This window comes from Bubalus bubalis, chromosome 1, assembly GCF_019923935.1.
Source record: "Bubalus bubalis isolate 160015118507 breed Murrah chromosome 1, NDDB_SH_1, whole genome shotgun sequence".
Lineage (NCBI taxonomy): Eukaryota > Metazoa > Chordata > Mammalia > Artiodactyla > Bovidae > Bubalus > Bubalus bubalis.
Genome location: NC_059157.1, coordinates 145229039 through 145244631, shown reverse-complemented (window position 1 = coordinate 145244631; position 15593 = coordinate 145229039). Strand labels below are relative to the sequence as shown.

At 39.6% G+C, this 15593-nt stretch overlaps 1 protein-coding gene across 2 annotated transcripts in view; it reads right to left on the bottom strand.

The window, feature by feature from the left end:
- The window catches only part of ZBBX (zinc finger B-box domain containing), a 126285-nt gene extending 111314 nt beyond the window's left edge, over positions 1 to 14971 (bottom strand). For both annotated transcript variants that reach the window (XM_025288712.3, XM_006077281.4), the window contains exons 1-3: positions 14642 to 14971; positions 12449 to 12554; positions 3309 to 3421 (exon numbers count right to left, since the gene is read on the bottom strand). In XM_025288712.3, the coding sequence (XP_025144497.3) occupies positions 3309 to 3376 (68 nt within the window). In that variant the 5' untranslated portion in view covers positions 3377 to 3421; positions 12449 to 12554; positions 14642 to 14971. The remainder of the gene's footprint in view (positions 1 to 3308; positions 3422 to 12448; positions 12555 to 14641) is intronic.
- Between the last annotated feature and the right edge of the window lie 622 nt (positions 14972 to 15593).

Here is a 15593-nt window from a genome sequence, read left to right as displayed (position 1 = left end):
GACAAAAATGGCAACATTCGAGAACTATAAGGAAACAAAATTAACTGGACTTAAAGACTGATCAGGGAAGGGAAAAGGAAGAAACCTGAGCTAACCCTAGGAGCTGTTTCCTGAACGAGGTCACTCTGGGGTGGGCTGTGGGCACAGTTCAGAATTATTGGCCCAAAGTCTCAGTGGCTTACAACACTTTCCACATGGCCTCCAGACAAAGAGTTCAAAAAGCACAAATGTGACTGTGTCACTTATTTGCTTACAAAATTTTAATGTTTTGGAAATTCTCACTGTGGTAAAAAAGGAACTAGCCTCCTGACCAAGTGGTCAAATTGATTCTGTGGGCTTCTGTGGATCTGGAACAAGATAGAAGATTCCTCCTGGAGACAGCAGACCCAGAAGGGCAGCTGAAGTTGATCCTACAGAGACCATGTCAACACAGCAAATCTGAGAGGCAGAAACAACCCACTAAAACTGTGTGGAGGCTAGGAAACAGAGACAGGAGTTGGAGAACTCTAACATGTCAGACAATATTAAGACACCTGTGAAGACAATGTCAAACATAAAAAAAAAAAAAAACTTGGAACAAGGAAAGGGCAAGAAAAGAAACTCCAGAGCAATGACCTTAGAATGGGGGATCCAAGCCTAGTCTCTATAGGTTGTGAATCATGGGTGAATCAAGGAGACATACAGGCCAGGGAACAGTGACTCCCCCTCATCTCCAAGACAAATCCTAAACTCCTTAGTGTGGCATACAAATTAATTTATTAACTAGGCGACTTGCAATTCTCTCCAATTTTGTTCTATAAATCTTAGCGAACTGGCTATGCCTGAAAGTCCCCAGACTACGTGTCTGCGTGCCTTTGCACACATTTCACCCAGTAACCGCCCAAGTAACTGCATCTTTCAGACAAACCTTGAAGACCTCCTCACCTCTGCCCTAGCAGTTTGGGCTATATTCTCATAACTGTCTGTGCTTTAATATCACACCATGTTTCATATGACTCTGTAGATACAATTTTATATATTCGCATCCTCCACAAGCTACCTGAGGGCAAAGACTGGGACTTCCTTCTTTTGTATCCATCATTCCTTAGCACAGTGTGTAGAATATGTGTACTTAACAAACGCTGAATGAATGTTTAAAGGTAAATACACACAGACTTAAAACACCTCACCAAAATGCACGGTCCATTTCTTTCGCATTAAAAAAAGGAAAATTGGCAATACTAGCAATTAGATAGCTCCATTCCCTACCAAAAGCTAATAAACCTAATAATGATAATGCCATATAACATCTTCCAGTTGACACAATGCTTTTACACACAATATCTCAAAGGTGAAGTGACAGTTAGGAAAGCTCTAAAGACACTAAGTAACCACAGTACTATTGATCTGGATCAAGGAACTCAGAAACTAAAATTAAAAAATCAATACTCTGCCCCTAGCCCATGCTGGCTGGTTCTGAATAATATTTGAGACAAAGGCCTTGGAAATTTCCAGTGATTCTAGATGACCTCAAAGGGAAAGAGTGCATTGAACCTTTTGGTACCCCTACAAGTCCTGAAATTCCCACAATACCCAGAATGGCTTGGTTCAGGCTGAATGCATCTTCCAGGCAATCTAGGACAGAAGGTACCCTTCCTAGGAGAACTGACTCAAGGTAATGTCCTTTAACATTGAAAAGTGCAAGGGTAGGCATTGATATATTTTTTTAATTTTTTAAAATTTATTTCTTTTTAATGAGAGGATAATTGCTTTACAATGTTATGTTGGTTTCTGCCATACATCAACATGAATCAGCCATAGGTATACTCACTGAGAGAGTAGCACTGAAATAGATACATTACGTTACCTGATCTGCCTCTTGAGAAACCTATATGCAGGTCAGGAAGCAACAGTTAGAACTGGACATGGAACAGCAGACTGGTTCCAAATAGGAAAAGGAGTACATCAAGGCTGTATATTGTCACCCTGCTTATTTAACTTCTATGCAGAGTACATCATGAGAAACGCTGGGCTGGAAGAAGCACAAACTGGAATCAAGACTGCCGGGAGAAATATCAATAACCTCAGATATGCAGATGACACCACCCTTATGGCAGAAAGTGAAGAGGAACTCAAAAGCCTCTTGATGAAAGTGAAAGAGGAGAGTGAAAAAGTTGGCTTAAAGCTCAACATTCAGAAAACGAAGATCATGGCATCTGATCCCATCACTTCATGGGAAATAGATGGGGAAACAGTGGAAACAGTGTCAGACTTTATTTTTGGGGGCTCCAAAATCACTACAGATGGTGACTGCAGCCATGAAATTAAAAGACGCTTACTCCTTGGAAGGAAAGTTATGACCAACCTAGATTCAAAAGCAGAGATATTACTTTGCCAACAAAGGTCCGTCTAGTCAGGGCTATGGTTTTTCCAGTGGTCATGTATGGATGTGAGAGTTGGACTGTAAAGAAAGCTGAGCGCTGAAAAATTGATGCTTTTGAACTGTGGTGTTGGAGAAGACTCTTGAGAGTCCCTTGGACTGCAAGGAGATCCAACCAGTCCATTCTAAAAGAGATCAGCCCTGGGTGTTCTTTGGAAGGACTGATGCTAAAGCTGAAACTCCAGTACTTTGGCCACCTCATGCAAAGAGTTGACTCATTGGAAAAGACTCTGATTCTGGAAGGGATTGGGGGCAGGAGGAGAAGGGGACGACAGAGGATGAGATGGCTGGATGGCATCACTGACTTGATGGACCTGAGTTTGAGTGAACTCCAGGAGTTAGTGATGGACAGGGAGGCCTGGCGTGCTGCGATTCATGGGGTCGCAAAGAGTCAGACACGACTGAGTGATTGAACTGAACTGAACTGAACTGAACCATGTGTAAAATAGCTAATGGGAGGGAAGTTGCTGTAGAGTGCAGGGAACTCAGCTTAGTTAGTGATTTCTTTTCCCCGTTTAAAGGTTTCTCACCTTGACAGTCTCTCTCAATTTCAATTGCTTTCAGTTCTTCAGGGTGATTCTTTTATAATTTTGAATAAGTGTTAGTAAAATTAGTAACTTTCTGTTAAATTGCTTCAATAGTTGATGGTCCCAATTCGCATAGATTCTTGTGCCATAAATATTTTTAGTTCTCATTTTAAACCATGATAGATTTATAATCTTTCAAACCTACTCTCTTATAAAAATACAGCAATGTGAAGAAAATGGAGATGAGAATTCACAAAATTTTACTTCAACTCTAACAGCTTCAGGTGAAAAGTATTTAAATTATAATACATAGAAACTTTAGCAACTTCTTCTATTTAAGTAATAAACATATATGCACTTACTTATATTTTAGCTTTACAGAATTTCCAGGTTTTCCCCATGGAAGAACCACAAAATCTTTGGTGTTCATGATTTCTTAGTATTACTTAAAAATTATTGTGATTTGTGAAAACTTCTGAAAAAGGAACAAATTACTTCAGAGGTAAAATGATTACATTAAAAATTTGAAACTACATATAATTCAGGAAAAATTTTAAACCAGAAATAATTTTGAGAGAAGATGTCAAATCAAAGGTTAAGCAACAAGAAATTATTATATATGCTATATATAAGTTATACAAATAACTACATACTAATAATATAGCTATAGCTATAACATATCTGATGGAACAAAAATTTTACCAATAATTACATAGCACAAGACTGTGGAAACATTCAACTGAAAGTGAAGACTAAAATCATTAAAACAAAAAAAGCACATATTCTGACTCTTTCTATGATTAAGATTACAAATATATATATCAGATATTTGTTCCCAGCCAAAAATAAAATCCAGAGCTAAATATAGTGAAAAGAACCTTAAAACACAATTCAAGCTCAAAAACTTTATATATATATATATATATATGTAAAATAATGTAAAATAAGAATTAAAGTATGCAGTAATTACCCTAAGGCAGTCTAATAATCTCATTTATCAAAAAACTGTAACAATACTTGGCTACCATCAGAAATTAGCATATTGAGAAAGAATTTTTCAACAAGAAATGAAACAAAAAAAGATTTTTTGCCTAACTCCAAGTTAACCAGAAAATTAAGTTATTCAGAACACCCTATTTCCTGAGTATCCAAGTTATTCAAGGTTCTAGAATCATTTACTCTGTAACGCTGAATCACTGAATCGCTCAGTTGGTGGCTCAGTTGGTAAAGAATCCGCCCACAATGCGGGAGACCTGGGTTCGATCCCTGGGTTGGGAAGATCCCCTGGAAGAGGGCATGGCAATCCACTCCAGTATTCTTGCCTGGAGAATCCCCAAGGACAGAGGCACCTGGCGGGCTGCAGTCCATGGGGTCGCAAAAGAGTTGGACACAACTGAGCAACTAAGCACAGCATATGCACAATTATTAGATTTTTATATGAATAAAAACTTTCAAAGTTCAGACACTTTTAAATATAAGAGGCAATATCATAGAGTCCATAGTATAAAGACTCAAACTATCTGATACCATTTTATATATGTACTCATAACCCCTACAAATATTAATTAAGGCTCTATTATACACACAGCACTAAACTGAGAGATATGAAGGACTCAAGGAGAAGATCTGCTTTCTGGCTCACATAGTGTAGAGTCAAACAGGGCACAAAAGACCTATATATAAACACCATAAAACAAGGTAGGAATTACAAAGGCTATAAAATTTACAGATATAAGAAGGGAGCCAAAGAAGAGAATTCAAGCTGGCTAGCATTTAACCTGGGGCTTTAATGTGAAAGGAGGCTAATATATGAACATGTGGATTGGATGAACTTTCCTCACTGCCAGGGGAAAGCAGCTCTTGAATGGAGAGAGGAAAGTAGGTGTAAATTTGGAAACGTAGGCTGAGGCCCAATATGGGTGACTTAAGTGACTAGTTAAAGCATTTGGAATGCAGAATACAGAATGTAGCTAATGCGAGTTCCTTATAAAACTTTTTTTTTTTAACTTTCTATTTTGTACTGAAGTAAAGCGTCTGCGTCCAATGCGGGAGACCTGGGTTCAATCCCTGGGTCGGGAAGATCCTCTGGAGAAGGAAATGGCAACCCACTCCAGTAGTCTTGCCTGGAGAATCCCATGGACGTAGAAGCCTGGTAGGCTACAGTCCACAGGGTCGCAAAGAGTCGGACACGACTGAGTGACTTCACTTCCTTCACTTCCTTCAATAGCCGATTAACAAACAATGTTGTGACACTCTCAGGTGAACAGCGAAGGAACCCAGCCGCATATATACGTGTATCATTCTCCCCCAAAACTCCCATCCCACCCAGGCCACCACACAACATTGAACAGAGCTCCATGTGCTATACAGTAGATCCTTGTTGGTTATCAATTTTAAACACAGCAGTGTATATATATCCATCTCAAACTTCCCAACTATCCCTTTCTCCCATCCATTCCCCAACCCTGAAACCATAAGTTAGTTCTCCAAGTCTGTAGGTCTCTTTCCGTTTCGTAAGTAAGTTCATTTGTATCATTTCTTTTTAGATTCCACGTATAAAGGATGTTATATGATATTTCTCCTTCTTTGTCTGACTTACTTAATTCAGTATGAAAATTTTATAAGGAAGAACAGGAAATAAATCTGGAAGCTTTGCTCAAAGACTCAGGAGAGACGACATCAGAATAGGAGTGAGTGAAGTGAAAGTCGCTCAGTCACGTCCGACTCTTTGCGACCCATGGACTATACAGTCCATGGAATTTCCCAAGCCAGAATACTGGAGTGGGTTGCCTTTCCCTTCTCCAGGGGATCTTCCCAACCCTGAGTAAATACACTATCAAGTATAACAAAATAGGAATAATTAAGTGTAAATCTATTGTCCACACATCGAATGAATCAAATCTCTGGGGGATTATTTTATAATTTCAATGATGCAACCACTGATAAAACATTTTTGGAATGTCTCTTTTGAGACTGTCTGCTGAGTCCACAAACACACAAATCTACTTTGCTATTCCTCATTCAAAACTAAAAATGATACTGTCCGGCAGGAGCAACTGTTCTGTTCACTCAAATCTAGTTTCAAGTTACTTGCCTTCAGAAATCAAATCAAGCCTAGAAGGGTAGATTTTTACTACTTTGGAAAAATTCTGAAGGAATTTATTCTTTGAAGAGAATTCCAAAATGGAATTATACAAAATAATTTTACATTGTAAGTAACATAATGGCTATATAATAAGGCTAGGTTTATTTGTGTCTTCAATCAACAGTTATTCAGCTGCTCCTTTCTGATGCATATTGCGAGTCCTGAAGTCACAATGGTAAATAAGACATGGTTTCTTCCCTCAAAGAACTCACAATCAAAGGGAAATATCACACAAATAAAGACAATACCGTGGGACATTCTGAAAGGAGAAAGTACTAGGAGAGACACAAACTCAGACTCATTTCTCCACCACCCAATCCTGTCTTTCAAAGCTGAAATCAGTGTCAAAGAGAACTAAGAAATCACAGGAATGAAAAACCAAATTTGGTTTGCTCCTATCCTTTCTTTGTAGGTAAAACTTTTGTCTCATTTCTATCAAACAGAGGCTACAAAAGATACCTTTTAAAAAATTCTAGAACATAGAGTAACATAGTCTGTATATCCCTTTTTGATTTTTATCAGAAATCCAACTGCCAGATCCTCAGTCTACTGTCAGTAAGTTTTCCATGAAAAGTTACATAATGTAATCATTATCATTAAAAAAAAGAATGCCCCAAATTAATGTCTGATTGATTACAATAACTTAAATTGACTTAGTTTCATTTATGCATTGATATATACAATACAATTTTATATGTGTATGTACATTATGCATAAAGCTGAATGGATACATGAAGACTGAAATGAATGAAAGAAAAATCTGTAAATTTCATTAGGGTGAGATAATTCAGATTTACAGCTCTGCTGATAATGTTACTTAACCAATAAATAGTCTTATTCAGTGGGCATTTTGCTTCACTGAATGCAATTAGTAAGGCTTCTTCTCAATTAAAGGTTTTATCAAGTCACACACATGAGTCAATTTCTTGAATGAAGAAAAAAGGAAAATTAAAATTGTGAGTCATGCTGTTCTGCCTATTTCCTTTCCTAAAACCAACAGAGAATTAGTCACCTTTCTTGGGACAACAAGGATATAACAACGCGAGTAGGAAGAATAGCAAAACACAAAACTTTAGTCTCCTAATGGAACCAGGGAAATACACATAAACTATTAAGCAAACCTCATAATTCCATATGTCCTTTGATCAATTTTTTTTCTTGTAACTGAATAGCAAAAGTTCCGTAGTTGCTTGGAAGGTTTTCTTGTTACCTGACTTACTAGACTGCATCATTTTTCTGTCCTCAACTTTGTTCTCCCCCAGATACATATACACAATATGACCCAGAATGGCTCATGTATTTTGTTTTTTTGTTTCTCATTTTATTTATTTTTTAATTGGTGAAAAGTCAATTTATAGTGTTGTGTTGATTTGGGTCATCCAACAATGCAAATTAGTCATAATTATATGTATATGTCCCTTCCCTCCCGAGCCTCCCTCCCCTCTCCCCATTCTACCCCTCTAGGTCATCACAGAGCACCAGGCTGGGCTCCCTGTGCTATTTAGCAACTTCCCACTATTTCACCAGAGAAAGCAATGGCACCCCACTCCAGTACTCTTGCCTGGAAAATCCCATGGATGGAGGAGCCGGGAAGGCTGCAGTCCATGGGGTCTCTGAGGGTCGGACATGACTGAGCGACTTCACTTTCACTTTTCACTTTCATGCGTTGGAGAAGGAAATAGCAACCCACTCCAGTGTTCTTGCCTGGAGAATCCCGGGGACAGGGGAGCCTGGTGGGCTGTCGTCTATGGGGTCGCACAGAGTCGGACACGACTGAAGTGACTCGGCGGCAGCAGCAGCACTATTTCACACATGATAGTGTATATATCTCAACACTACTTTCTTAGTTCATCCCACCCTCACCTTCCCTGTTGTGTCCACAAGTCTGTTCTCTGCTAGGTTCATCAGTACCATTTTTCTAGATTCCATATATATGTGTTATCATATGATACTTGTTTTTCTGACTTCACTCTGTATAAGAGGCTCTAAGTTCATCTACCTCACTACAATTGCCTCAAACTCTTTCCTTTCTAAGGCTGACTAACATTCCATTGTATAAAAGCATCATAACTTCTTTATCCATTCATCTCCCTTAGACATCTAGGCTGCTTCTATGTGCTGACTATTGTAAATACTGCTCCAATGAACACTGGGGTACATGTGTCTTTTAGAATTGTGGTGTTTTCAGGGTATATGCCCAGTAGAGGGATTCCTGGGTCATGGTAGATATATTCCTAGTTTTTTATGGAATCTCCATACTGTTTTCCATAATGACTGCATCAGTTTGGATCCCCACCAATAGACAGATGACCAAAAAACACATGAAAAGATGATTAATATTGCTCATTATTCAGTTCAGTTCAGTTCAGTCCCTCAGTTGTATCCGACTTTTTGTGACCCCATAAATCGCAGCACGCCAGGCCTCCCTATCCATCACCAACTCCCAGAGATCACTCAAACTCATGTCCATCAAGTCATTGATGCCATCCAGCCATCTCATCCTCTGTCATCCCCTTCTCCTCCTGCCCCCAATCCCTCCCAGCATCAGAGTCTTTTCCAATGAATCAACTCTTTGCACAAGGTGGCCAAAGTATTGGAGTTTCAGCTTCAGCATCAGTCCTTCCAAAGAACACCCAGGACTAATCTCTTTTAGGATGGACTGGCTGGATCTCCTTGCAGTCCAAGGGACTCTCAAGAGTCTTCTCCAACACCACAGTTCAAAAGCATCAATTCTTCGGTGCTCAGCTTTTTTCACAGTCCAACTCTCACATCCATATATGACCACTGGAAAAACCATAGCCTTGACTAGACGAAACTTTGTTGGCAAAGTAATATCTCTGCTTTTCAATATGCTATCTAGGTTGGTCATAACATTCCTTCCAAGGAGTAAGCGTCCTTTAATTTCATGGCTGCAGTCACCATCTGTAGTGATTTTGGAGCCCCCAAAAATAAAGTCTGACACTGTTTCCACTGTTTCCCCATCTATTTCCCATGAAGTGATGGGGCCAGATGCCATGATCTTCGTTTTCTGAATGTTAAGCTTTAAGCCAACTTTTTCACTCTCCTCTTTCATTTTCATCAAGAAGCTTTTGAGTTCCTCTTCACTTTCTGCCATAAGGGTGGTGTCATCTGCATATCTGAGGTTATTGATATTTCTCCCAGCAATCTTGATTCCAGTCTGTGCTTCTTCCAGCCTAGCGTTTCTCAGGATGTACTCTGCATAGAAGTTAAATAAGCAGGGTGACAATATACAGCCTTGACGTACTCCTTTTCCTATTTGGAACCAGTCTGTTGTTCCATGTCCAGTTCTAACTGTTGCTTCCTGACCTGCATATAGGTTTCTCAAGAGGCAGGTCAGGTGGTCTGGTATTCCCATCTGCTTCAGAATTTTCCACAGTTTATTGGGATCCACACAGTCAAAAGCTTTGGCATAGTCAATAAAGCAGAAATAGATGTTTTTCTGGAACTCTCTTGCTTTTTCTATGTTGCAGATGTTGGCAATTTGATCTCTGGTTCCTCTGCCTTTTCTAAAACCAGCTTGAACATCTGGAAGTTCACGGTTCACATACTGTTGAAGCCTGGCTTGGAAATTTTTGAGTATTACTTTACTAGCATGTGAGATGAGTGCAATTGTGCGGTAGTTTGAGCATTCTTTGGCATTGCCTTTCTTTGGGATTGGAATGAAAACTGACCTTTTCCAGTCCTGTGGCCACTGCTGAGTTTTCCAAATTTGGTGGCATATTGAGTGCAGCGCTGCAAATCAAAGCTACAATGGTGAAGGTATCACCTACACCAGTCAGAATGGGCATCATCAAAATAATCTACAAACAATGTATTCTGGAGAGGATGTGGAGAAAAGGGAACCCTCCAGCCTATGATGTTCTAAATGATCCTTTTTCATAAGTTCCCACTTTGGGAAAGCAATCCAAAGATCTAGGCCTGCCACCACAAAATAGAAACAAGAAATTTACTAATGGAAACTCAAAGTATTCAAAAGTTGCCCTCGGCTAAGACAATTTACATCACACTATTGGCAGAATGGGCTATTTGGGAAACCACTGTTTTCATGTAATGGAAAACTTATCTTTTCTAAGGTTAGTTGATTCTTCTAACCATCCAGATAATCTTAGACCTGAAGATTTAAAAGTCAATAAATAAGGATTTTTCCTTACTTTAGTACACACTAAAAGGGGTCTAAGGGGCTTCTCTTGTGGCTCAGCTGGTAAAGAATCTGGCTGCAATGTCGGAGACCTGGGTTCGATCCCTGGTTTGGGAAGATCCCCTGGAGAAGGGAAAGGCTACCCACTCCAGTATTCTGGCCTGGGGAATTCCATGGACTGTTTAGTCCATGGGGTCACAGAGAGTCTGACACGACTGAGTGACTTTCACTTTCACTTTCAAAGGGGTCTAATAAGCAAGCTGTTTTGAATAGATTAAAATGTTTACCATAGTACTAAGAAATTAAAGACCCAAGCAAGAAATGTTAAATGAAAATGAATTGAATTAAAACTGCTTAAATATATAAAAAATGATAATATTTTATCTGATATGATCCTTATTTTAAATACATATGTATTACATATGCAATATATTTTAATATTAAAATATAATATTCAGTTCAGTTCAGTCGCTCAGTCGTGTCCGACTCTTTGAGACCCCATGCATCGCAGCACACCAGGCCTCCCTGTCCATCACCAACTCCCAGAGTTCACTCAGACTCATGTCCATCGAGTCAGTGATGCCATCCAGCCATCTCATCTTCTGTCATCCCCTCCTCCTGCCCCCAATCCCTCCCAGCATCAGAGTCTTTTCCAATGAGTCAACTCTTCGCATGAGATGGCCAAAGTACTTGAGGAGTACATGAGGAGTTTCAGCTTTAGCATCATTCCTTCCAAAGAAATCCTAGGGCTGATCTCCAACTAATATCTTTTTTAAAAGCTAAAGAAAGGACTATAAACACACGATCCATAGCATAACATCTTGTGCTTGTGAGTGGCCTACTAAATAAGTACATGTCATTTTTTCCTACCATGGGCCCTGAAAGTAAACCAGGGATTAATATCATGGCTGCATTCAATATTTAAGCCAATTAAAATAATTAAGCACTCCCTCACAGCACTAAATGGCACCCAGGTCACCCACTTTTTACCTTCTATGTGCAGTTTCATTTACAAAAAACTGAAAAAGTTCAGCTTTACATCAAGGGGTAAGATATCCTTTTAAAATAATTTCTAACTAAAACTGAAAAGTAGTCCTGTGAAAATGACAATGGTATGTTACTACCCATAAAAAAGGAATGAAATGGACCTAGAGGTTATAATACTAAATGAAGTACTGAAAGTGTTAGTTGCTCAGTATTGTGTAACTCTGTGACCCCATGGACTGTAGCCCACCAGGCTCCTCTGTCCATAGAATTCTTCAGGCAAGAATACTGGAGTGGGTAGCAATTCCCTTCTCTGGGGTAATCTTCCTGACCCAGGGAACGAATCTGGATCTCTTGCTTTGCAGGCAGAATTTTTACTGTCTGAGCCACCAGGGGAAAAAAAAAGACAAATATCATATGATATCACTTATATGTGGAATCTAAAAAAATTATACAAATGAACTTACTTACAAAACAGAAAGAGACCCACAAACATAGAAAACAAACTTATGGTTACCAAAAGGGAAAGGGTAGAAGAAAGGATAAAATATACAGACTACTATATACAAAATAAATTACCAACAAGGACCTACTGCATAGCACAGAGAACTATACTCAATATCTTGTAATAACCTGTAATGGAAAGAATCTAAAAAAGAGTGTATATATATATATATATATATAAATTATTTTGCTGTACACCTGAAAACCAACACAACACAGTAAATGAACTACATGTTAATATATTTCTTAAATAAAATAAAAATGATAATATTAAAAGATACTGAGTTTACACTCAAAAGACCTTTGTGTGAGAGGGGTCTGAGCCTTTTTGTTTATCCATTGTAAGATGCTGTGGGCCTCCTCCTCCCTAATTTGCAGAATATCAAACAAAAGGTCTTTGATTCGTGGCTATAAAGCTGTGAGCTCCTAAAGGGCTTCAGAGAGTTCAGGGTTCAGGGAAAGGGGTAGTCTTAGAAACTACCTTGAGAAGTAAGTGAGGGGAGCAGCAAGGCTCTGCTTTATTCATAGCTGCTCTGATTTCAAGTCTATTTTTAACATAATGAGCCTCTGGGTCAGACTTAAACTCTTCTGGAGCTTAAAAAGTCATTTGAAAGGCATAATAATAAAGTAATATATAATTATTATTACCTCTATATCAACTAATACTTTATGTGATTACATATAATAAGTTCTAAATTTATAAACCATACCTTTTAGAAACTTAAGTCCTTTTATATATTGATAGTCTATTTCTCCCATCCATTCTTATACATGCCACTGTTATCCAAGGTGTTCTCTTGTGAATATCTTTCAGGCCTGGAAAAATTAAGGCACCCATCAAATATTGGTGACAAACCAGAAATTATGATTTTATTCTCAGTCCTGTTAGATCCTCTTTGGATTTAAAATCTACAACTTAAAATAACTAATCTATATCATTCGGATTTTTCCCACTGTTGTACACTTAACCTGTCATAAAAAGAACTGTTTGACGAAAACTATTTTCTAAATTTTACAGCAATTTTTTTAGACACCACTGAAACCCTAGTGCATGACAAATTACTCCCATGTATTTAGTCTCTAAATAGTTCTCCCTAAACACAGGGAAAAAATACCTAGCTACTCTGCTTAGTAGTTAAGATCCTGCATTATGCACTCCAATCTTCCTAAGCCTTATGCCTTATTTTCCACTTTTTCAGCTACTAGCTTTTATTTTGTCAGTGCCCAGTTCAAAGGCCACCTCTATCATGAAGGTTTCTTCCATTAGAAGTGAGATTCTCTCCTGTAAGAACATGTGTAATAATGTGTATTACATCATTTGCTACTATATGCTGTCATGTGTTATTTATTTATTTGCTGCTTTGTTTATATAAAGGTTATTTCCCCAAGTATCCCAAATATTTGAAGGCAGACCTACCATTGAACTTTGAATCCCCAGCAATTAGTACAGTGCCCACACACAGTGTACTATCAGTAATAAAGTACTGCTGCTGCTGCTGCTGCTGCTAAGTCGCTTCAGTCACTGTCCGACTCTGTTCGACCCCATAGACGGCAGCCCACCAGGCTCCCCTGTCCCTGGGATTCTCCAGGCAAGAACACTGGAGTGGGTTGCCATTTCCTTCTCCAATGTATGAAAGTGAAAATGAAGTCGCTCAGTCGTGTCCAACTCCTAGCGACCCCATGAACTGCAGCCTACCAGGCTCCTCCGTCCGTGGGATCTCCAGGCAAGAGTACTGGAGTGGGGTGCCATTGCCTTCTCCAATAATGTGCTAGTTTTTAGTATTTGATTTTTTCCCACTGCTTTAAATTCAATGAATAATCTACCCAGTGGAAAAAAAAAATTAAAACAAACACACCCTCTTTTCTACTTCAACAGATCATTTTGTTTTCTTTTTTCCATGTGTCATATACCAGGTAAAGCACTGAGGAACAAAGTGAACCAGGCAAGGATAGTACTAACCCTGATTAAACTTACACTCTGATGGAGGTAGGAAAAAATGTAAAAGCAAGTAATTGTGGGAAGTATTAAGTGATTTGAAGGAAATGACCGAGATTCTTTCAAATAATTAATTTGTGACACAACTGGCAATACTATGGGAAGTCAGGACAGACCTCTCGCAGACTCTAGGCAAGGTGCTAGAGGGAAGCAGAGGTAGGAGTGTGTGTGTGTGTGTGTGTGTGTGTGTGTGTGTGTGTGTGTGTGTGTGTTTCATCTTCCATAAACATACAATTAGCATAGTTCTAATCCTGGGTAGCTAACTTTATACTTTTTTAATGCCTTGCTATCTCTGCATATATAAACATGTGTAAGTGAACGTATATATCTGAGCTCCTCTAACGCTGACAAGAAAGAAAAAACTTCCACAGCTTCAGATTTCTCAGGAATCTGGCACCCCTCACCAAGATCTTTACTTGGGAAGAGTTGACTTCTAAGAATGAAGTGCCTGCATGTGGCTGCCCGGGAAGAAGGAAGGTTACAAAAGAGGCGTGAAAATGATTTGTCAGGGCACCAAATTTTTCAAGATTCAAAAGACTTCATTCCAGAAGTCTGCGTTATGGAAAGGGTACAAGTGACGTGAAGAAGCTCCACGTTTCACTATCTGGGGTTCACCCTCGTTCATGAATCCAAGAGCATCACTGCCTGTAAAGTCTTTTGTTTGGAGAAAAGACGCTCAACTCCGGAAGTCAAGCCACTTCCTGCAGCCCGCGTGCCTGGCCCAGTGTAAGTTGAACACGGCAGGTGTTCAACTAACACCTCCTGGACCTGCACCCCCAGCTTCCCCCGCAGTCCAGTCTCCTTTCCTGCTGTCCCACCCGCTCCTGCACCACCCACACCCAGCGCGCTGCCCGCTAAGCCGACTGCGAAGCCCACCGCCCGCCGCCACCGCAACCAGCCGACCCACCTGGAGCCCCCAGACGTCGGCGTCACCCTAGCAAGCCGCAGCCAGCAGCCCAGAGCTTCCGCCTTGGTCTCCTTGGTTACCGCGTTACCTCGGTACCCATAGCAACCAGAAGGCTTGGTACTGTGGCCGTCGGCCCGCAGAGGGAGCAAGGGAGCCCTTTAGAATAGGAGGAAGAAGGAGAGAGCGGAAGAGAAAGAGAAAAGGGAAAGGGCGAGTGCTGGAAGCTTTGTGCCCGAGTGGGTAACAGTTGGCTAACACTTACTGAGCCCCTGCTATATTCTACAAAGTTTGAATAACAACACAAAATTACAGAGCTAGCAAATGTCTGAACCATCAGGGGTTTGTTCTGCAGTCAGTCTAAAAAATGTCTAAGCTAAGATTCCACACTGAATCTTATTACTGGACTAATAATCTCAACTGCTAAGCAATACCTGAGATACTAACTCTTGCACCACTGCTTTCCACATTAATGTGCCTGTCAATACCTATTTAAGAACACATCAAATGTTTTCACCTGGTAGATTCAACTGTATAAGATTATAACCAGCATAGATGAGAAAGGACAATGATAGCCATGCGGCTATGACTGGACTTAGAAATAAGGGCAGAGCTGAGTTTGAGTCCTGGTCCTGCCATAACTCAACTGCTGTGGGACCTTGAGTGAGTTGTAAGGCCCAGTTTAACTGGTTACATAAGGTAATCATTGGTTTAGCCCACATATCATGTAACATGAAAGATTAAATGAAACAATGTATGTTAAGTTTTTAGCACTAAACCACAGTAAATACTAAATGGTTGAAAAATAGTGGTGATTTTGCAGCTATGGTTGTTATCTTAGTGCTCATGGTATAAATTCACCAAGTCCTTCCTTTAAATCTAGTGCAATGACAAATTTCAAGTGAATGTGTAATACTACTAGAAGTTTCTTGTGCAGGACTGTATTTTTCAGGCA